This window comes from Bombus pascuorum, chromosome 15 (assembly GCF_905332965.1).
Source record: "Bombus pascuorum chromosome 15, iyBomPasc1.1, whole genome shotgun sequence".
Classification (NCBI taxonomy): domain Eukaryota; kingdom Metazoa; phylum Arthropoda; class Insecta; order Hymenoptera; family Apidae; genus Bombus; species Bombus pascuorum.
In genome coordinates, this window is record NC_083502.1 from 5477403 (window position 1) to 5502077 (window position 24675).

The 24675-nt window shown below is 37.2% G+C and overlaps 2 protein-coding genes across 5 annotated transcripts in view; both read left to right on the forward strand.

The window, feature by feature from the left end:
* The window catches only part of LOC132914510 (protein maelstrom), a 348506-nt gene that overhangs the window by 168324 nt on the left and 155507 nt on the right, over positions 1-24675 (forward strand). The gene's annotated exons all lie outside the window — the stretch shown is intronic.
* Positions 1-24675, forward strand: part of LOC132914508 (metabotropic glycine receptor-like) — a 197200-nt gene that overhangs the window by 97805 nt on the left and 74720 nt on the right. For all 4 annotated transcript variants that reach the window (XM_060973683.1, XM_060973682.1, XM_060973684.1 and 1 more), the window contains 2 exons: positions 16550-16673; positions 16852-16995. In XM_060973683.1, coding sequence (XP_060829666.1) covers positions 16550-16673; positions 16852-16995 — 268 coding nt within the window. The remainder of the gene's footprint in view (positions 1-16549; positions 16674-16851; positions 16996-24675) is intronic.

Genomic DNA, 24675 nt, shown 5'->3' on the forward strand with positions numbered 1-24675 from the left:
ATTAGGTTTTAGAAGCTGTAAGCAAGATTCAGCTAAGATACAAAATGAGCCCAATTGAAAATTTGCTACATATTTGAAAGTTCAGTTTGAGCAATGGTTTGAGATAAATGCAACTAAATATTAATTTATAGTTATTTAGGCAAAAGATATTTAACGTTCTGATTGAAATTTAGGTAAAATATAAAATAATGTAACATAACTACCACTCTCGAAATGGTAGCTGATTTAAAATTCCGTTTCGGTCATGTTCCTCCATTTTAGTAGCAGTATAATACGACTTCTAATGTGAAATTTACATCGGTATCAAATTTTCATCACTTCCAAGCTACCGTTTCTTCCGGCTGGCGGAATCAAAGCGAATGTGCACGTCGAAACGACGCGACAATAAATCCTCTACATCCGCCATACCATTTCCACGATGCACCATATAGCCTTTGTTACCGTTAACCTACTTAGGATCAGGAACGTGAAATAATTCGTAAAAATTGCGTGTAAAAGCAATACGATTGAAACATCGAAGTAAGATAATTTATAATTGAACAATATATTGAAATTTGATTTTTTAAAATTTCATAAAATTCCTACGTCCGAGTAGCTACGCTTTTTACATCCCTTGAAATATTCAAATTCTCTTTTAAGGAGGTGTCCTGAATTAGAATGTTCTAAAACAGCATCTTTTTGTGACTTTTTTTAGAAGGGAAAGAAAGAAATGAAGTTATTGAATTTTGAGGTACGATTTTATATATATTTAACGAATACAAAAAAAATTTTTTTTAAGTAAAAAAGAAAATTATAACAGATTTATAAGTTTATTTCATGGGCTGCAGTTTTCAATGGGCGGGAAAGATCCACCTCGTAATTCTCGACCGAAACAAAAAACCGAAAGAAGGATTAAATTATTATATATGTTTCTTCTCGATGAATTAAAAAAGTTCGTGAAAAAGTTTATTTAAATAATTGTTGTAGTACCTTAAAGACTATTTTCTCTTTTTATAAAACACATTTTTTCTTCAAACCCGCCAAAATTGTTAATTTCATACTAATTTTTGCCTTTTTTTTTTGTTCACTGTTACTCGAGCCCCGTGGCTCGCCACACACAGACCCCATTCTTCGGACAAGATGATCGCCAGATGTCGGTGCATCATTTACAGTATATGTTCAGCTAGCCTGAGGACCCATTACAAATCTTAGGATTTAGTTAACTAAGGTCCTTTAAATTGACAAACAATCTTTATTCTATCAGCCCGTAAATCTGTCACCTATTGCGGAAAGATACGGGAGATCTGCTTTTTTCGCGTACGACGCTTCCCGCTAGGAACTCTCTCTCAAGGGCGGCTAACATCCTTTTCTAACCACCAACATAGAAATTAACCAATTAACAGCAACGTCTATTTCCCTCACCTTCGGAGCGGAGGCTTTTCTCGACAAATCCGATGATCTCGTGCCCTTAGGCACACCCCGTCATAGTTTACCTCTGCAGCGTCATCGTGACGGGAAGTCATTCCCTTTCTCGCAGTCTCGTTAGTCAGTTATCTAGTGTCTGTACGATCGGTGAATAATCCACGTTTCGATAAAGAGTTAGTCGAGTAATCCTTGTATCGCGAGAAGTAAGTCGAGTCCGACTTACACTTTGGAGCAAAGTACATCTGTTATCCCGTTGACCGCGGATTCGTTATCGAACCTAAGGTCGTTGTCATTAGTGTCTAATTACCACGGCCACTTGCCAATCTTGTAACATCCATACTGGTGTTAATAAGCGCTACCTCGATTATGTGACAACGATGAATAATTCCGGTGAAGATTCATTATACGCCCCTAATCCAAGTCTTAACGATAACCCGACATGTACTACATATATATTGTACATTATACGTTATATGTATTATACATATTAAGTAGAACGTATCACTCTGGTCAGACAAACTTTGGAATAGACGAAACTCTGGCTTAGTAGATTTAGAGATTAGGTTTGTTTGCATCTTACAAATATTGTTGCGCGTGGAACTTTGACTTGGTCACTTGCGAACTGGTTAGGGCGCCAGCTTCGAATTTATTCGCAAGACAACGGACAAAGTTAAATCTGGTGTTCATTTCACTTTTACGACGGACGACAACTTGACGAATGGGAAACTTGAGATTTGGCAGATTGCTAACGACTAGATTTAATAGTTGATGAAATGGTGCATTGGCAGGTGCCAAACTGCCTGTTCGTTACGCGATAAAAGAAGACTGGCAAGTCGGTATACGTTACGCCGAAGATCGTAAAGTCTCAGCAAGGTGTTTGTTCTCTTCGGAGCTCGAGACTCGCGAAAATTCCGCGGGTAGACACGTTGCCAGGCGTAAGACGCCAAGTGCAGGATTCGAAAGTTATTCCAAGCACAGAGATGTTGGCAAAAGACGATAATTCAGTATCGGAAAATTTAGGAGATGGAAGCTTATCCCCCTGTCTATCGGTCTCTTACGTCAACCGATTTTTTCAACCGATTCTGAGGTTGCGATTGGCCTAAGTTGGCGTACACAACGTTCGCAAATGATAAAGTCATAAAGCACGCAGGTCTCGGAAACATGCCAACTTCTAGAAAATATTTCCTGCAACTTTTTAGTCATTTGGGTCGCAGCTGCGGAAGGCAGCTGTTGGCCACTTGACATTTTTCCAAGGAATTTGGCAGACTCGTTGCTTCTATGATCCTAATGCTCCACCGGGTGCCATTGAAATTACTGACACAGTTTTCATCGATAATGGTTCACCGACATCTGATGTGACCGACACCAGACTTGGCCGAGACCGGGCTTCATCGATATTGGACTTGATCGACGTATATAATACGATGGTATTAACCGATATCAATAGTGATCGACATCGAGTTCAAGCAATAGTTCGCGGCAAACTCGAGCAAGGCAGAAGTTTGTTTCAGAATATTGTATCAGTCTGCGTTCTAACTTTACTCGCGCGTCCTTGACGTGTGTCATTGTATTAGTCAACGAAGAAGCGATGTTCACAGGCGATAGCATTTTTATACTATGATTATCGCTTTCTTGTTAACCCGTTGCCATACTTTTACGAGTCTGAATCGTGATGAGAATTTGAGCCAAACCTGAATATCGCGAGTCAGGCTCGTGGTCTAATTTCATATTAGACGTGAATATTCCGACAAGTTCCGATATTCTGTCTCCATCTCTTCGACTCCTTTCCTGACCATTCGGGCGCAACGTTTGGGCTCGGATTCTCCAGAGTTAACACGTTAAATGCTACGCCAGTTTTACAAGGTTTCGCCATGACGCCACGATGAATTTTTCATTATGCGATACATATAACGTTGAGATATTACCTTAAAGAGATATGTCACTATGCATGTAGAATAATCATTAATGAATTTATCTCACTGAGGTCAACGGTGACCCCCATGGCGCTGTAGTGCAATTTCGTTCGATTCACTTGTTTTCTGTGATTATCAATTATCTCATATTGTTTCTTCGCGTTGCTAAATAATTGTTCTATGTTGTTACGTCTCGGGGCCTATTATAAACCATAATCCATCCCTCGGTCATACTTAGGGTTATTGTTCGCAAAGATAAAACCGGGTTTTCCCATGTTTGACAGCCACTGGTGGGGGGTGCACATAATAGATCTATATATTTCAAGTATAAATAAAACTATTTTTATATGTTTTATATTGAATTCATTTCGTCACACCATTGTAGTAACAATGACAATAATAACAAATTTGTAACTATTTACATTTGTTCAAATTATGTATTTCTACTAATCTTGATCCCCACAGTCGAGTTGAGTACCGGTCACCGGTGACCCCCATGGCCAACTTGAGTGCCGGTCACCGGTGACCCCCACGACGCCCCGACCTAGTTTAGTGCCGGTCACCGGTGATCCCCACGGCCAAGTTGAGTGCCGATCACCGGTGACCCCCATGGCATTCAACCTGTTCAATGGTATGGCAAGGGATTGTTACGATCACACACGTGACAGACGTACGAACAAAGTTAGAACGCACACTGGTGCAATACTTGGGAGCAGTCTCGTACTCTGCTCGAGTTTGCCGCGAACAATTGGTTACACTCTGCGTCGATCGTCGATGTTATCGATCGATACCATCGTCGGTTAAAGCTGCTGTCGTGAACCAGGTCTGGTGTCGGTGAATCGCTGTCGGTGAAAACGGCGTGGGTGATTTGAATAGGACCCATCGTTTCGCGGCAAATACATTATCAGTGGAACGTGCAATATGCTACGTCCAACTGTAAATTATTTGCCATCCAAGTCAGCAATAACTCGAGCAATCGCAGTACTCTAAACCATTAAGAATCGAAATTCCCTTTCATAATGGATCTCGTCGATCTGTCGTCGATAAAGAGGCCGGGTCGCAGCTTCCGCTGAAATTATGAGAGTTATGACGGAATCATCCTTGGCCAGGGAACTTTTTAATTAAACCTTCGCTGTGTGTGTGTGTGTGTGTGTGTGAGAGAGAGAGAGAGAGAGAGGGAGAAAGAGAAAGGTAGAAATATTTTCGGCCAGCAGAGAAGTTAGAAGAGAAAATTTGCGCTGGCCAATTGCTTGTACAGCATGCGACCACTTACTCGTTGCGAAATATTTTGCCCTCGTTCCACCAGTTTTCTTGTGTATTCGCGAATACCACCAACATTTCGAAACTTCCGCAGCCTCCGTCTGCAACTTTTTAATCGTCGCTAGAAGCTCCAGTTCCTCGCGAACAGCATGTCCTCGTGATACCACGTTGTACTTTGTCGCTCGAATGTACATGGACGCTTGGTTACTTTTGACAGAAACGCGTCTCAACGTTACGAATGGGACCAGTCAGCATCGTTCATCGTTGTAACACGATCAAATTTGTTTTTAAAGCGTTAGACACTAAGAGAAATTGACATCTCCAAGTGTCAGACACTGTGGAGTACTTTTGTCGTTTAAAGAGCTCGTTCCAGTGTCAAATATGTAGACACGACAGAGAAGATTTCCCCAAACGAGTGAAGGGACTGTGCTGGTTCTAGCGACAGTGCGTAAAATTAGCTGGAACTTCGTCGAATTGCTTATTTTAATATATCACCGATAAGATGTTCAATAAACGACTCGTTTCACGCGTATTGTTGTTGTAAATCGACTAAGATGTGTTCACCTGCTTATAGATGAGTGACACTGTGTAACTCGTTTAGAATTTTATTCCCAGCGAATTTTTGTTTCGGAATCCTCGTTTTATTTCTGACAGTAGTCCCTTCGACGGTCATCAACGTATCGAACGGAGAATTTTTTCGAAGCTCGCATTTTTCCTATGTATATTTCTGCAACTGGCTTGTTGGCTGACTGTTTGCTTTTCAATTCCATCCAGGTTACTCTGAATGTTTATCGACAAGCATTTGTGTACTTTAAAAAAGCTATGTACTGGATATTGTACAATGTTGTGAGTGGTTATGGTGACGAGCGTGTAGGTTGCTGTCCCAGGGGACGTCGAAGTAAAAATTTTGTTTTGTTTTGACAGTGACTATATTATAAGAGTTTCGTGTCACGACATCTTTCTTAAGTGCAGCTTTACCAAAATGTCATAGGATATTTTCTATTTTTAACGAATCTTTGGTGTTTGATGTAAATCGTAAATTTTAAGTCGTATGAATTTTTTAAACTGTTTATTTGCCATATAAAGTAACAGATAAAAATACTTTTTCGTATCTCTTAACAGTTGTTTTAAATTTTCCATTTTTGTTTTTTTTTTATTATCACAAACGAACAGCTCATAGATTCTTCCGCTTCTTTAGAATCTACAAAATTCGATGAAACGGTTAAATTTATAATACAAAACGTCCACTTAGCGCGTAGAAATACTTCCCGAAGTCAAGTTTACAAAGAAACAACGTATAGCCATAGACAAATAAGTATTGTAAATTCCGTGTCTTTAAAACTCTATGAAATTCGTTGGAAAAATGACGAACGCCATCTAAGTTATCTTTATTAGACATACGCTTTTCCTTGAGTCAATTTTCCAACAGAAGGACGCAATTTTCCAACGAAATTGATAATACAGAATTTTCTGCTTTTTCCAAGAGCTAAAATTCGCTAAAAAAAATGAGGAAGACTCGTTTAAGTGAACTGTTGTGCCAGCCATTACACTTTTTCTTAAGTTTCTAATACTAGGAATTTTCCGCGTGTTGGAAAATGTACGAAGATTCATTGGAAAAATTGCAAAGACCCGTCTGAGTCAATTTCACTAGGCACAAGCTTTTTCTTAAGTCAAATTTCCAGCAAAAGATCGTACAGTCAGAACGAGACAAGTGAAAGAGATTTTCCGTGTCTCTTAAAATCTACAAGATTCGCTGGAAACATTATGAAGCCCTACTTTAAGTCAACTGTACTGCACGTAAGTGTCTCTTTAGGTCAAGTTTTCAATAAAGAGTGTGACGAACAAAGCCTAGAGGGGAGGAGTCCGAGGTGGAGGGTCTGCTGGTATCGATTTCACGGGCCGATTATGTAGCAGCAGTTGCCGATTTTCCCACGGCTTTGCCTGGAATCGTGTAAGCCAACTGAAGTAATCGTATCGCTACGATAAAAAGCTACGATAAAGGAATTGGCATGAGCCTTTCGTGAGAATCGTCGGAAATCTGTCGTGAATGTTCAGCTCCCCCCACTCTCTCCCCGTTTCCCCTTCCCCCTTGCCGCTCAGACGAAATCCGTCGAGATTTTAGTTTCCGCTTTGCTACCTCGCGCTCCTCTCTCTCTCTCTCTCTCTCTCTCTCTCTTCGAGCTTGTAGAACGCTTTTTATTCGCGTTCGTGCGCCACGCCAAATTCCAGCCGCCTGTTTATCTCGCCCGTGGAACGTCGTTGGAACCCAGTCACAGGAAATTAACATTTGTTATGATAAAGCAGACATTTTTCTCTTTTTGGCCAGATGCTGCACGAATGATAGCGAATTTAAATGAAAAATATTTTTGTTACTCTTCGTTTGTTTTCGATACATTCCTTTTGCCGTTTCTCGATGGTTTGCACACGTTTTGCAGTTTTTATTAAATAAATCGTCGTCCGTTAAGATAAGACAGCTCTTTTGTTCTCTTTCTGGTAGATTGTTGTTGAAAAAGTAATAATAATTTAGATAATATTTTTGGAACAATTAATTGGATGTAAATATTGTGTTGGCAACTAAGTGATCACGGAATCCTAACCTCAATAGTAATTTAAATTTAACTGGGAGATATTCTTTTGTTATTTTTCTTTGTTTGTTTTCTTCTTCCCTTTTTTTTTATTAGAGGCTTCGTTATTTTTTAATGCTCTATGCTTTCCCCCCACGTTGTTACGTTTTAATAATGAAATTAACATTCGTTGGGATAAGCCAGCTCTTTTGTTCTCCCTTCGGTGAGAAGTTGCTGAAGAAAAGATAACGGATTTAAAGGGACAATATTTTTTAATTGTGAATTCTCTTTTCTTTTTAATTATACGTGCTTTGTCATCTTTGTTTGAAGTTTGATGTTCCCTTTTTCATCCTTTGTCAACCTTTCAGAAATAGATATACTATATTAATATGTAGATAATAACAACAAACAAATTTTTCTTTTTTCTGTTATAACGATAAAAAAGGACATCGAATTGAAATCTGAACATTTCTTTCCCTGTTCCTATTTTTATTGTCAGTCTTTACGTGTTTTTTTAATACATTTTTTTTTGTCATTTTTACCTGTTCTCTTTCATTATCAGAATTTTTTTCATGACGATATTAAATCGTCGTGCGAATGACAATGATGAGAGAACTCTTCTCGCTGCCAGTGTCGTTGGAAAAGCGATAACATATTTTCCATGGAACAAAATTCAGATACACGTACCTCCATATTCTCTGAATAATTTTCCTAACATTCTCTAAAATGTTACAAAAAATATTGAAAAAAAAAAAAAACGAATTTACTATCAAACTATTGAACTCAGTTGCATAAACATGTCATTAAAAGAAAAGCAAAAATTTCCTGTCCATTTTATCTCGTCCATTCGATCGTTTAAAATTACCAATTGTCAAAGGAAGACAGACATTTCTTCTGCATCTTATGTTGTCCTATCAATCGGCTGAAATTTTCAACCGCATTCAGCAACGTGGAAAATCCTGTTCGGAATTCGCTTCCGTTGAATTTCGTGGAAATTACAAGGGGATATTACAAGGCAGACACGCCTCCATTTCCCAGGTTTCCATGTGAAAACAATCGAATGCCTCATTAGGACGCACCATCCTCCCCGTTTAATTCCTTGTTCCCAGGCAATTCTCCCCGATTAATGCACCACTTCGACCATTCTCTATTAATGTACCAACCACACAGTCTCATCTACCTAACTCCATTTTCATCAAAAAACCATTATCTTTCGAAAAAAAAGCAAACGTCGTGAAATTTCCCCGGGCACTTTTCATTTGACAAAGATTGGCAAAAAAAAAAAAAAAAAAGAAAAAACGAAAGAAAAAGATGGAGGAAGTAACAGGAAATAAGAGGAAGGAAAGTTCGAACGTTTCAATCAGAGACTTTTAACGAACGGAAAGAAATGTAAACGCGATGTGCCATTTGCAGAAGGAAGTTTGTTTCATGCAAATGTCGTTGGAAAGTGGTGCAACGAAAAGAGAATTTCATTTCACCCTTCTTTAGCTGCTTGTTATCTCCAGCTCTGGGCTAATTTACACTCTGATCGCCATATAATTGCCCAGCTACTCTTAACTTCGCCCTTCCCAATCGGCCTGGATCGCAAGAAGTAGACGAGTCGAGATTTTCGAGTTAAACGGATAAAAGGAATCCTTCTCTTGCGGGTAAAACGGGACGAGAAATCGGTTGAAGTGCGATTCAAGTGGTGGACGTAGAAGGTGGTTTGAGCAAGTTTAATTAAATTTTGATGGTCGCTGGAACCAGGAAGTTTGTCGTAGCTCGTTGCATCATCACATTCTTTGATATTGTATCATTTTCATTTCATTCATAACGGTGTGTTCGGTGTAAGAGGCTGACCAGAATTATTTTTGCTACATTTTAACAAATTACTCTCTACGATTTTGCAAAATTGTATAAATAAATAATAATAATAATATAAATCGTTATAAAGGAATTATTGGCTTGACAATATTATAATTATCAGTTTGATGCCTTTCTGCCTCGTCGAGTGACACTTTGAGGTTAGGTTGGCCTTGGCAACTAAGTGATTAAGGATTTTGTCATTAGATGGCATCGATAAAATCCGCAATTACTTAGTTGCCAACCCAATAAATGTATAATATTAATAATATAATTATATATTATAGTATAATAATTATATACATATTTATAGAATAAAGTAATTATATATTAATGATACTAGTAATAAAATAATTATCTATTAATCATTCTAGTTTCTTTATGCACACACATACACACACATATATATGATAAAAATAAATACATGTAAATACGTATGCTTGAAAATCATGTTCGAACGCATGATGTGATCCTGTCATGTTGGTCATTTTCGATTAGCAATATTTTAAGCGCGACAATGAGAACCGTCGTGGCTGTAAATCGGGTTGGTACCAGTCGAGGACAACGTTCGTCTCCCATTTCCATGACAATATAAATCAAAGGTCGGAAGATTTACGAGCAGTACCATTGCCACGTAAACACCGCTTTTCTTTCCCCCTCTGCTGTAACAGTCTTTGCTGCGACTTCCGGTCCACAGATGCGAGAAACGTCGTCTCAGCTGTGGTAACGTGGCTTATGAAAAATGCGACCGTTAACGCTGCATTAACCGTGCTCCTAACGTCGAACTTTTTAATGTTGAAAATAAACTTTTAGAGGTCGTCTTACTATTTAACAAAAAAAAAAAAAAAAAGAAAAAGTAGAAAGAAAAAATGGGAAATGAAAATGAATATATATAATTAATTCGCAATAACACCTGTACAAAAAAGGATCAATAGCTAAATCGAGAAACATTACTAATGCAAGTAGTACAACTGTTAAATTATCGTATTGAGGAGATACATTAAGGGTAGATAGTTTTTGAGGAAATTGGATGAAAATGAGGCTGAGAAGGAACGTAAACGGCGTCAAATTCCATTGCTCGCATTTCACTTATACGCAAGTGCCAGCAAGACCATTATCAGTGGAAGTTTAACGGTTCGTACACCGATTGGCGGTTTGCCTGGACGGCGCGAATTAACATACTCGATGCTCGGCTCCCTGTAACCCCTGGTTTACCGTGTTCACCGCAGTTGCACGATTTTCCTTCGATCCCTCGTTTCGCGGAATTACGGCCATCGTCCCTGCTCATCTCTCCCATTTTCCACGCTGTAATTCCGACCGGTAGCGGATACCAAACCAGCCAGCGAACTACCATTTATCAAAAATAAAATAATGAAAAAAATCTACGGGAAGACAGATGAAATAATTTTACCATGAAATTCGTTCCGAATCCCAAGGAAATTTGAAACTGAAATTGACAAGTGGGAAATGATGATCCTGTCAAGTTGGTGGAAGTCGTCGGTTCTTAAAGATATTTTGTCATTAATAAGCTCTGATAATTTGAGCATACTCGAGGGAAATTTATAATTTATCAGTGGATAATTTAGTATGAATTCTTGAACGTTATTTAATTGATGGATTAATTGGAGTTGTTATTAAAGATTGCTCTCCTAGCGGAAAATTAATATAGGGGAAAATAATGTTAGGTATGAAAAGATATTTTTTCGGTACTCCTATCTGTGTGGCATATTTTATGGTAATACAAAATCATAAATATTGTATTGTATTTGTAGATATTCTTTATTGTAATTTGTAATTTTATTATTACTTAATATATCTGTCATCTTCCAGTATACTGTAATATTGAAAGTAATATATGTTTAAATTGTAATATTAAATATATACAGTACAACATAACAGATAAAACAGACTATGCTATAATTAGCATTAAGAAATTGTATTGAAATTTTGGAGCCTGTTACACAACAGAAAAAATGTGCAGAAAAAGAAACTGATCGATTTGGCTATTGAACGAATTTGTATTTTTATTCATTGAAAGAAGAGTTTCAACTGGTAACTTCAAAGACATAAAGTTAATTCGAGCTGTAAGGCCACTAAGTTCCAGCTGATATCCACGCAACTGTCTAAGAAGTAGAATAGGTCAATTATTGAATAGACGAGTAGAATAACTCAGGTGGTTGTCGGTCAAGGGAAATGGTAACGTTAGTGGTCAGACAGGTGACATGGGTCGGTTACCAGTAGATAAGGAATATAAGTAAGTCATTGGCTAGTCAGGTGGAAGAGGTCATTGGTTAGTCAGATTAGTGAAATAGGCTGGTTATTAATCAGGCAGGTGAGCAGTATCTGTTACTTGTCGGTCAAGGAGAGTAAGTAAATTATTAGTCGGACAGGTGACGTGACCTCTTAGTAATCAAATTAGAAGAATATATCAGTCATTGATCAGACGAGGGAATATTTTAGTTACCAGCCACAATATCTGATTCTGGCTTGTATTTGATATTTTGTGGTCAAGGAGAATGTGTCAATCTTTAATCAGCCGATAGCAATCAATTCTTATGGTTAACCGGACAAGGAGAATAGGTTAGTTACTGGACAGACAAAGGAGATGGGTCAGTTACTAGTGAAACCAGTGGAATAAGACAGTTACGTATCGGCCATAATAACGAAATTTCGTTGGGAAATAGTTATGAAGACGGTAGTTTAACAAGTTTCTAACAAATATTAATCTGAATAACAGAATGTGTCGTTTCTTCGCAAAAAAGTAGAGTAGATCTATTATTAATCAGCCAAGTTCAATGAAACTGTACAACAAGTAGTACAAACAAACTTTTTATTTAATTTACTAATCAAAAACTAGTTTAGTGAGCAACTTTCATTTGAAAAATATTATGAAAGCAGTAGTATAGCAAATATAAATTTTCTAATAAATATTAATGTAAATATTAATATTAGAAAGTATCATTTATTCAGGAATAAGTAGAGCAGATCTACTATTAATCAGCCAAGCCCAATAACACAATATGACAGTAGAAGAAACGATCTTTTTGTTTAATTCAACAATGGAGAATTAATATAATAAGGAAATTTTGTTCTAAAGAAATGATTAAAAGGAAGGTACAACGTATAATAGCACTTCATAATAGCGTGAAACGTCCCATGTCTGCTTCTCTCGCCGTATAGTGAAGGCATCGCGTGGCTGGTTATTATTTTTCCGCATTCTAGCAGAAGGTCCACGGTTTCAAAACGGAAGCATAGTCATGCATCTTCACGGCTGGTATTCAGGTTTTTATAATCCTTTGCCTTGCAGCGAATATTTTACTGTCAGATGCTTCACGAACAATTCCCTTTTGTTATTTTCTTAGTCCAGTGGGAACGTTCCTCGAACACGGTGAATTTAACTTCACTGAACGCAACTGGAGGAACGAAGGATTAGACGCTTTCGTTGAATGAAGCTAAAGAGCAACGGGATGCTTGATTAATTGTTAATTGCAGCCGGACGACCAAGTTGTCTCTCCTCGTGTTTAGCAAATACCCAGATTATGTACATTTGTTCCTTGCTGTTTAACCTTTCCTTCGTTTAATTAAAATTAGAGTACGGATTTTTATATAATTAAACAAATAGCGCTGAAGCTCAGATTTGCTTCGCCTGCTAAATATCCCAATGAGTATCATACCAGTGGTTTACAAAAGAAAATTTATAGAATAACAAATATAAAATAGCAACATAGTAAGGAAAATAAGATAACAATATGATAATTTTATAAATTGTGCAAGACGAATTTGTATTTAAATATAATGAATAAATATGTAGCAATAGATGATAGCTATCGAATGGTATAGTAGTATCTGTATAGTAGAAAAATTAATAAAATTCATAGTTTGTCAATTTCGAATTTTCTTTTATCGCTTGGACATGTGACAGGTCTTTGTATAGTACGTGCATTCTATGAATTCTGGCAACCTTGAATATTTTATAAATATTTACAATGCTTACATACATACTAATTATTATTCAAATTCTTTAATTCAGTTTTGACAAAGAAACTATGTCTGAAATATGTAAGATGTCATTTCACTTCATCGATTCTTCGTGATTTCAAATCACTTTCTGTGCAGTGAAGTCAGACTAGTGAAATCAGACATATAGTTTTCAGACTAGTGAGATCAGGCAGATGGTGTTCAGACTAGTAGTGAGATCATACGCAGGTAGTTTTCAGACTAATGAGAACAAACAGATAGTGTCCAGATTAGTGATATTAGGCAGATGATGTTCAGACTAGCGAGATCAGATAGATAGTATTCAGACTAGTGTGATCAGGCAGATAGTGTTCAGACTAGCGAGAACAGACGAGTAGTGTTTAAACTAGTGATATCAGGCAGGTAGTGTTCAGACTAGTGAGATCAGGCAGATAGTGTTAAGATTTTTGATATATAGATATATTGAAATAAAATAAAATACTGTTAGTTTTTGGTTTAGTACATTCAGATGTAAGTTAAATGCAGTCAAAGTTACTTCAAATTAAGTTTATATTAAGTGCAATTAAGTACAATTAAATGAGGTTTTGAGTTAGGCCAGCTAAGTACGGTTAATTTTACACAAATTTGGTGGTTTTGCAACAGTTGAAACTTGACTGAAACTAACCTTCAAACAAGAGAAAATGAAGCATGGCTAGTTTCAAGCTGCACTCCAGCTAGACGGACGGAACTAATTTCACCGCTATCATAGAACTGAGAAAGCCGACACGCACAACCAACAAATAACTTTTCAACGTTACTGCGATAATAGAGCTAATAATATACAACACCTAAAACATAACCTAAAATGAACATACTCAAACTCTAGAAAACTGAAGATCAGATATTCCCTTTATTCGCCGCCATTGCATTATTTTCAGTTGCATTATTCCGGGTTAGTTAGCAGCTTAGAGTTCGAATTTTACGCGTAAGCTTAATTATCTATCCTATTTCCGACTCCCGGTGAAAATCTCTGTGAATCGACGGGATTAATTTCGATAATTGGCTCTGAAGTCGATGCCTTTATGCATAAACGAATCGAAATCTCACGATCAAGCAAGAAAATGCCTGACGTGTTGCATGCTAGTGTTGCGTTCAGAATGAACGGCAAATCGAATTTGACTATCGTTTTGCAAGCAGACTGGAAAATTCTGCATTCGTCTTATCGTTGGAATCGAGCAAGTCAGAGTTTACAGAGAAAGTCCACAGGTTTGTAATAATTGAATTAATTCGTAACTGACCTTGAATACATGGAGTCTCGTTTCCACAGATTAGGTTAATTAAGGGAAATTGAGGTTAATTGGAAATCACGCTAAAAGAAGGTCTTTTCACGATTTGCAAACTTCCACACTGGAAGACGATAGAACATTCCCCATGGAAAGGAATTTTTTACCTGTTAAACATTTGCAAAATAAAATTCATTTTCCGCAAAAGGAAATTTTTCAGAAGAAACGGTACAATGTTTTTCTTTGATTATTTGATATTTGCCAATTCCATTAATTAATTAAGTTTACATTGCATGGCTTGTAAGTAAATGCCACGGTCAATACTCAATTAAGATCAAATTACGCGATGCAAAATTGAAAAATTGGTTTGGTTAATTAAAATTTATTCAAACGGCCAATAAAAAATCTTGAGAAGAACATTTCAAACTGTGGAAAAATGTCAAAGTTCCTCTAACGATATCCAAAGCTTCTTCAAACACAAGAGAGTAATATTGCCTTGGCAACTAACTGATTGCGGATTTTGTCATAAGGTGATATTGATAAAATCCGCAATCACTTAGTTGCCAACCCAATACCATCCTTTTTCACTCGTGCCTTATTTATTTGTCAAAAATAAAAAAAAAAAAAAACAAGTTCCAAAATCAAGACTATCATCCACCTGTTATCATTCTGCCTTCTGATGTACTCGTCATCACTGAGCGATTAATGAAGCCGCGATGAAAAATGAAGAATTAAATTCATACAGCAAAGTTTGCTCTGTCAGTGGATACTGTCACCATAACTGATAACGCTGTTGCCAAACTCGTGTCTGTTCTGTTACTACTGTAATGAATATTACTGGTCCCGTTGCATACACTGGTTGGAACTCGCGTCTTGTCATTAGCGATACAGAGCACGTGCTTCACAGAGGCGAAGTAAATTGATCAACGCCCACGTTCCGTGGTCCACGCCGTGCTATAACAGGTATTTTATTTGAACAGGTGCATCGTGTGTGTCACAGCTACGCGACACGAGAGCCAGTCAGGCTTTTTTAACGTGCGTGCATGAACGTTTGCAAAGTATACTTTTATGCGTTTCTGTGACCGTAAAAGTGCACATAAAAGGGTAGTTCAGAGGGAAGGAAATTAACAAGTGAAAGACAGCATTGAGAAATGGAAGAGGGAAATAGAAATGGAAGAGGGAAATAGAAAAGGCGAGGGAAAGATGGAACAGTCTGAAGGAAAATAAAAGGAAACGAAAGAAAGGGAAATTTAGGGAAGGCGATGGAAAATTAGGAGGCAAGGGAAGGAAAATTGAAAATGAAGGGGAGGGAAATTTCAAGCTAACAGAAGGGAAATCGATCAATGGAAAATTTAAAGTAGAGGAAAGGCAAACAAAGGAAAATTGCGAGTTAGGAAAAGGAAACTAGTGAAAAAATTAAGGAAAAGTAATATAGATAAAAGAAAATTGAGGGAAATCCGGGGACAGGGAAACTGAAAGAAAATGAAAAACATTGAAAAATTGAAAGAAAAGAGAAGAAAATAAAGGCAAATTCAAACGAAAAAAAGGGAAATAATGGGAAATGAAAAGCTAGCAATTCCTGAAACGTTGTAAATCTTTTTCCTTTTTCAAAATGAAATTTACATGGAAGTATTAAAATCCAAAGATCATAGTAAAATCGGTAGTTTGTATTATGGATCAGGCAATTTGTTCGTATAATCAGTTCACGTAATATACTCGACTCACGTTTGCCAATTATACTGTTCAATCAGTTCAATTAATATATCCAAGCTTGTTTGAGTTATCGTTTTTCTATACTCAATATATATCCTATTGAGTATAGAAAAACGATAACTGAAACAGAGGATGTGAAAAGATGTCAATTGAATCTTTCTATTTTCCTGACTCATTTTTCCTGATTTTGAAAAATAAGCCTTACTCAAGTCTAGAATATTGCGTTTCAGGCAAGAGGACGCTCACTTTTGGAACAGACGTTAACTATGCTTTATTGCACAATAAAGCGATGCAACGATCAATAGCTTTACGCGTGGTATGCTTCGTCGTTTGACACTGCCGTCCATTATGCCGGTCACAAGCATGAATTTCGATAGGAATAACCTTGTCCTTTCTCCACTATGACTTTCAGTCAATTACCACTACCCTTTGGTTCAACCTGTCACAGCGAATAACCATTGCCACTTTGACTCTATCTACGTCCTATCTACTTAGCAATTTTGCTTCTTATTTTATATTAATACATTTTGTTAATTGTTCTTGAAAGATGGTTATGTGAAAAATATGTGTAGACAATCGTATGAATAATTTCATATTTTTTCTCTTTTTTCAGAGGGACAAGTGGAATAGACATTGATCTACGCAGACTTGACATAGATCAGTGCCCCCTGCCACCAGGATCCACTCAATTGAACATCTTTGCAGCCAGTGACAAATGCAAGAAACGCACCACCGAGGTTAGTGGATTTATTCATAAAAATTGTTAGCTTGTATTATTGGTAAAATGTTAACATTTTACTCGCCAAATTTTTGTTTCCTTTTGTTTTCTTGTGCATCGGGTATTTAATATTTTATTTGGAATTGAACGAAGCTACGATGATGAAGTTCAGGTCTAATTGCGATTTTCAATTGCAGTGCATCGCCATCCCAGGACTTGGGTTCCGTCGTGGAAGCTACCGATGCATCTGCAAACGTGGCTTCTATTACCCGGACACCAAGTCCATCAATCGATACTACAATGGCACCGTGATCGAGGAAGAGTACGAGAAATTGATGATGGTAAGTTTTTCAAGCAAAAAGAAGTACTTGAAAGTTATATTATTTTACGTCCTTCGTACATTCAGTTGATATGGATCGTTTATAAAATTAAGAAAGCACAGTTTGTGGATCCTACAACTATTCTAAACTACTTTCACCTAAAATTATCAAAAGGTTGCTTTACACTATATTTCAGATCATTATATTTTAGACTATCTTTAAAATCCTAACAAATCCTTAAAAACCTCAACAATTCTTCTCTTAGACTATTCTTAAAAATCTGAAAATATTCCCAACCATTCCCAGAAATTCCTTTCTTAAACTGTTCCTAAAAGTTCAATAAAATGTTAATAAAAAAGCCTCGAATCGCTTTAAACTATCCTAGAAAAGCTGGAGAAAAGAAAGAATCCCAAATACCTTGACAAACTATAGCCATTCTTCAATCCATTCTTAAAACCATAATGAATCTCCTTTAAAAACTGCTCTGCTTAAAACTATTTTTAGAAAAGTAAAAGAGATGTTAAGAAATTCTCAGACTATTTTGGACCATCCAGAGAAACCGACAAAAAGGAACTATTAATAATTTTCTCCAACTACTTTGAATTCTTCTGGACCTGCAACGAGCTGAAAAGGAATCTCAGACAAATTACAAGACAGCTTCTTCACTGATAATTTATCAGTGTCTCATGGCTCTGACCAAAACTCATGTACAAGGGTGAGCAACCGATTAGTTCCAGGTCACAGAATATTCTTTCCTGTGAGGATCTTCAAAAGCAGCTCCACTGTAAATCGGCTTGCCGGTTGCTCGAGGGTTCTTAGTCTGGTTAAACACCTCTGAATCTCTCCTCGTGTCTTGTTCCTCTGTTGATCAAAAACTTGGAAAAACTTCAGGATTGTGGTCTCTCGCTCAAAAGATGAAGAGAAGGAAAAATTCGAGGGAATAAGATTGCACGTTGCTTTCGGCATCCGGAGTTGCCTCTTTCTTCCAAGACCCAACTTCTCCACCTCTTCAGGTGTCTCTCAATGTTGAGTCAGGAGTTTCGTGGATAGCTCTTGCACAGTTCTGGAGAGGCAGCGAGATCACTGCCAAGGAAAGAGAAACGCTTCGATACCCAATTAGAGCATAGACACTGCCATTGTTCAAGTGGCTCCAGGTCGATTCATGAGTAACATTTTTGAGTAAATGTTTGCAATAAAACATGCAGACTAGCGAGAGGAAGAAATTAGTAGAGACGGTATTGTTGTAGAATAGGCATTTTGTCAAATGGAATTAGCAATTGGACATTTTGACGGTCATCCTGCTGAACCCACGTTGAGATTCTTCCAAGCATACAGAGAGTTATAGTTCGCTAATTATTATTGACTCGATTACTTGACACAAATTACTTCTATAAATCTCTAATGGTAAATTATCAACTGGCAATTTTAATTGCTCTTAGATTTCTTCTAAATATTGGGTTTCACTTAGTTGCCAATCCAATATATAAGAATCCATGCTCTTCGTCATCTCTTCAGTCAATTTAGAAACTCTCAGATCATATATTAATGTACATCAGATATGAATAAAAATGTTTATTGGGCGTAGAGTTTTAAGGGCTTTAAATCGGGTCTTGCAGAGACTAGCAATTGCTAGTCAAGTTCCCCTAAGTCCACAGAAATGGACCCAACATTCTAGCAATTCCAACTTATCCGCAGTCTGGTTGCCGCGTTTCTCATTTGTCGCCATCGAATAGAACCCAAGAACTTTATATCGCCTACGACCAAGACCGGTGATTCCCTTTTGTCCCCAACGAAATACAGAACACGTTGCTGATTCGTCGGTTCCTTTTGAAGTATTTGACTAATCCCTGGTGAAACGAAAGTGCTGCACACGATCCACGGACCTGACCATTTGAAACAATTCCGGCACCTAGTTCCAACGTGGACGACTATACTATGCCGGTGTTAGGCGAACGTTACAGACCACCGAGTCGCCGAATTAGGCGACTGGAATGGGACAACTGGTGATTGGTAGACAGACTGGGATCATGAGCCAACCTGCAGCCAATTTATTGCGGTCGTAACTCAAAGGTAACATAGAATAATTTGGTCAGCTGCTTTTATGGTTGGCTTCTTTCAAGGTGGATCGAATTAGGTTGATTGTTAGATGTGTATGGGATTTATAGCTTGGTCTGTGGATCTGAAGGGTTCCTGGATTGGCCAAAGGAGATGTAAGAAGGTGGTAAGTGGTAGAACATGAATTTTTATGTATTTAGGAGCAACTAAACAGTGAGACTATCACGATTGGCTGTTTCTCATAGAAATTTAGGTGATTTTAGATGTCCCTGGGTCAGACAAGAGAATGCAGACGATGGTGGGATTGTTTAATTACCAATTTTACATAATTGTGAACCTGCAAGCTCTTTCGTTGATGTTGCATCACTGGGACACCACGTGTCAGAAGACTGGAGTCTCTTTTATTCATTTGCACAGTCCTTTACTGAAACACACTTTTATCTAATTAGATCAACCGAATGGAAATGGACTTTTAGACGTTGATTCGTGCTAGGAATTTGCATACAGACAAAGTAAAACCTCACTGTATATCAAACGCTCTGTTCACAATACGTTGATCCCTTTTAGCCAGCCAGGTGGCATGGAACTTGAAACATCGACATATTGTACCTTAGCTATGTGGCGTTGATTTGTTAGAAGTCGTTTGCAATTGTTGATAAATGACCAAGGATCTAGCGTTTCTGTGAAAGGCTAAGCCTTGAGAGTAATTAATGTGCTAAGAGGAAAAGGACCAAATCTGTTGATTTTACGGTTAGCGTAAAAGGACAACCGCATTTGAGACTGAAGGAGAAATCGCTGATTTTAACAAGCTCTACGCAAAGATGAACATAAATGCAGATACTGTGGAAGGCAATATGAGAGAATAGTGGGATTTCTACTTGCTTTCGCTCGAGTACCATGAGAAATTATTGTGTAGGACTGCAGATGCTACGTTTATAGTTATTCACGTTTTAAACAATGAAGCTTCGCGATCTTCTAAAAATGGCTAGGATTTAGGATATCGGTTGGGAATTTTGCATATTTTGTGTTTCCAGTTCTTGCACGATGAAATGTTTTTGAAGTATAGTTGGCATTACACACGGTGTATGTTTGTAATATTCTGAGAATAATTAAGTTTTTCAGTATTCGTTTCAAGTTTCTTTAGTTCAAATTGCATTGTGTTTTTCTTAAATTTCTTGTGTTTCTGAAACAATTAAATTTTGTAATATTAATTCATCAAAAATTCTTCATGTTGTACACTAGATATAGTATAATGAAATATTCTTGAATAATTGACTACAAATCATTGTTTGACCAGATTTAAAGGATTGTTTAAAGAAACAGTATATAAAAAATCACCCAATTCAGTTAATGTAATTGACACCATGAACGTTAATATTTCTCCACTATCAGCTACATATTTTTGAAAATTACTTTTTAACTAATTCTCTACAAGTTGGCAAGCCTGATAACAAAATGCACCGTTTTGCAGTAATTTCAGGCTAATAATAGCAGCCTTGTTATGCACTAAAAGCCTCGACGACGTAATTTATTTTTACTTCACATCTTTCTCAACAATTTGCCACGAAGAAGAAGAAGAAGAAGAAGAAGAAGAAGGAAAAAACACAAATTTCAAGGAGAAACCTCGCAACCATTTTTAGTGAAAGATCCATATCGCTGTTTAAATTATACGAAGGCAATCGGTCAGGATGGAGCCCTTGCAACACCGTGAAAGGGGAAATCACGCGAGCTATGAAAATTACTTTATAGCAAACGCGATACAAAACTCGGCCTGGTTCTGTTCGTTCTCATATTTTCCATTAACCCGTCACGTAATCCAGAACTGCACGTCACAGACGACGTGAGCGGGGAAGGAAAAAATGACCCAATTCTTCGTCTCAAACTTTACATTTTTTGAACGGCCATCTAATCGAGGGAACGTCAAACTCGCGTTAAACTTGAAACAATCGTTTCCTTTCTGTCAAAACCAAATAACCGTGCCAATTTTATTCTATTCCGTATATAATCACACGTGTCTGCGTATTTTTCCGATATTTCTGTTAAAAAAGAAAATAAATAAACAGTCGCATGTACGACGGAAATGTCGCGAAAGAAATAAAACGAGAAACTTTCAATAATCCGTGGGGATCGATTGAAAGTGGAGATGGATAAGTTTTACTAGTTATTTAATAAATAAACATTTATAAATATTTGTCAAATATTTTATGTTATAGAAATAGTATTTCCATAGATTGAGCAATATTTTTCTCTAATATCATATAATATGTTAATCACATTTTACATAACAAAATTTAATATTTTATTTAATATTTCCATAACTTGGCGAAGTTATCCAACTATGGATAAATCTTGCTTTTAATTTAACAAACATTCATTTTCTAAATATTTTACTTTGATATAATATTTTCTTAAATATAATTTAATTAATATTTTACTTTAATTATATTTTACTTTAAACGGTTGTTTCTCAGATATTTTATTTAAATAATATCCGCGTGACGATAATCGAACAAGAAAAATGATTGTTTCAATTAACTGATAAAAGGTAATAAGACAGTAGCGGAAAAAGAAAAAATTGAACTTTCGCTAGACGTGTAGAGCTTTCAAATTGTTGAGTCTATGATTAAACAAGGTGTCCCATAGAATTGCCACGTGTCTTTTCTGAATTTAAAAAAAAAAGAAATAAAGAAAAAAAATTGAGATAAAAATCTGAAAATAGAAGCTACTCTTTTTACTAGTGCAGCTATGTATAGGCTCTTTACAGTTGCACTATTTCTTTTGGATCATAAATTTTGCGTATAAAGGTATTGCAGTGAGATGATGGAAAAGTGGGATATTTTGTGGGATTACATAGCTTTTATTTGCTAGGTAATTATTTATTTAAACTACTGAAAATCTGTTCAAATTTCTTCTAAACTATTTGCATGAACTTTGTTGAACAAACATAAATAAAGTAAGTGGTCATACAAATCAGACAAGCAAAAGGGAGTTCTATAATTTAAAAAACTACAAAAATTATATTGTATATTAATATAATATAGCGAAATCAAATGTATAATGCGCACACGCACACAAAAAAAAAAGAAGAAAATAAAACTACCTAGTAACGAGGTAACAATAACAACTGATATGGGGACACTGCAGACTCCTGAATCATCGTAACGATCGTACGACTGCATTAAAAATTGGAGCAAGCCTTACAACTTTACCCAAGAATCTTTCCATTCCGAAGAACAAGAAAGGAAAGGAACAAAAAAGGAAAAAACGAAAGGAATAGAAGAAGAAATTATCGTGTTGGAAAGCAATAGAAATTATTTCATTTATACAGCTCTACAGAGGCTAAATTAATCCCTGGAGTGTAGTGAAGGCAGAAAAAAGGTGAAGGGAAAAAATGCTTACGAAAGTATAATTTTTTCTCGTTGAATGAAAATATGCGGAATTCCGTGGCAACGTGCCAGAGGAACAACTATCGTGTCCTCCATAAGGCCATTTGCATGAAGCTGCGCTGTTAAGTACACGACACTAACGCTGGATATCGAGTTTCAGGTGATTCTTCACTTGTTTTTTCGTGGCTCGTTTCTGAAAAACTTTTTCACCAAAACAACGGATACGAGTTTTGGAACGAAATCGTAGTTAGCAGTAGAATTCATTACCGAGTCGCTATCCACGTTCAATCGTCTGTGACGAAAGTGAATTAAACTTGTGGATTGGAACCACGGATTATCGAGAACCCGTCATCTTAATCGACAGAAAATTATTCGAACGCCCAAGAAGCAGAATGCTTATCGTCCTTTTCGTCCGAGTGGTAAAACGAAAAAGTTACTAGATTCCTTCGTAACTTCCGATAATATTCCCTAGACGCGTGTACGGAGCCCTTTGGGCGCAGAAATTCCTTCGAGAACTTGAACGCGACGCAGCAGAATATTCCGCGGTTATTTGTGGTTGGTCGTGGTGAATAACTTGGCGTGACACGTGACTAGTTGGAAATCTATTCCAAGGATTCTGTGAACCTCATTACGCTTAACCTATTAAGAACCCATGACGCGTTAACGCAGCAGTTCACTTCTAATTTATTCTTGATTTATGTAGTTGCTAAATTCCAACGATTACGAGAATTTATCCAATGTCTTTCCATAATGAAAATTCCAAAGGTTAACATGTAAATCTCCATCTCTAAAGAAAATTTAATCTTTTTCCCATAGAGAAACGCCTCGGGGTTAGTTACGACCAACATTCGCCAAAGGTTAGATAGAAGATAATGTAAAGGTTATGGTCTTAATTTTTGACGCTATAATAGCAAAACTACTAACGCGTATAAACATCTGATTAAAGGAAATTGGTAATTTTCGAATTGCTGACAGGAGAAAAAATTCCAAAGGTTAGGATTTATTGTGTTGGCAACTAAGTGATTGCGGATTTTCTCATTAGGCGGTATTGACAAAATCCGTAATCACTTAGTTGCCAACCCAGAGGAACTTTCCGATCTCCTTTCCATGAACAACACTTCAACATCTCCCATAAATCATTTGTGCAGTGATAGTTACGGCCAAGGTTCAGCATTTTGTGGCTGCTATTCGGTCAAACGCTATTTTTCTCGAGCACCCTATACGGCCAGCGTATAGAAGCTTGGACAGTCTGTCGATTCGTTCGTTCCTTCGCGCGAAAATGGATATCGACAGCAGCCACGCTGTCATCCGCACTGTCATCTGGAGTTATGTGCCCGGTTTGACGAGCGCACCTGCGCCGGACGGCCAAACGATTTCCCATTGGCGTTTCAGCGAAACGTTATTAATTCGTCGACCCGTCGCATCGAATGGTTAGTGTGACGTATGAAATGAGATCTTTTCATCGACGACTCAGCCGGTAAGGCAGGTTCCTATCGTACGGTCAATCGAACTCTAGGGATTTTCGAGATCGCTCGATTTTGAATTGGCTACATTATTTTCTATAGATGCACATTCTTCGATTACTTTTCTAAGCACAGTTTCCGATAGTTGAAATAAAAGCTTGACGTGTGAGAATTTCTGACGGTTGACAATCAAATGCTGATACTTACTACGAGACTAGAATTTGAACATTGTACCATCGGTCAAGAGCATTTCCATCGTAAATGAGAAATTAGCGATGACAAGAGAAATGATGGTATCTCAAATTGAGATCATGTATAACCTAGATTTGTATTTGGGTTTCGTGATAAATTTAAAAAGAAACTAGGTCCAGCAGGGTCTACATCATGCACAGTCTACATTTAGGTTAGTTTGGATTTTGTCAGATTAGACGGAAAGTTGGTTGCAAATGTACGAAAAATGAAGAACTGGTTTCTTCGAAACAATCCTTCGAAACAATCCGAAACAAAGCTCACTCGTTGCAAAAGCTCTGGCAAAAATATAAAACCACATGTACCGATGATGCTATCCGTCACAAACATATGTCAAACTAGGTCGCCGTGTTCCCAAGAAAAAGCAATGTGTCATCGCATGCTACTAGCGATAGTTCCCATGTTTGGAAAAAGATCGTAAAAACAGAGCAGCTCTCGAGAGAGAAAACGAAATTTCGAGAAAAGTGCGATGCAAGACCATTCGATGCAGCACCTCAATTACCGTCGTTGCGAGCTCTTCAGTTTCCTCCGCATAGACAATTATACTT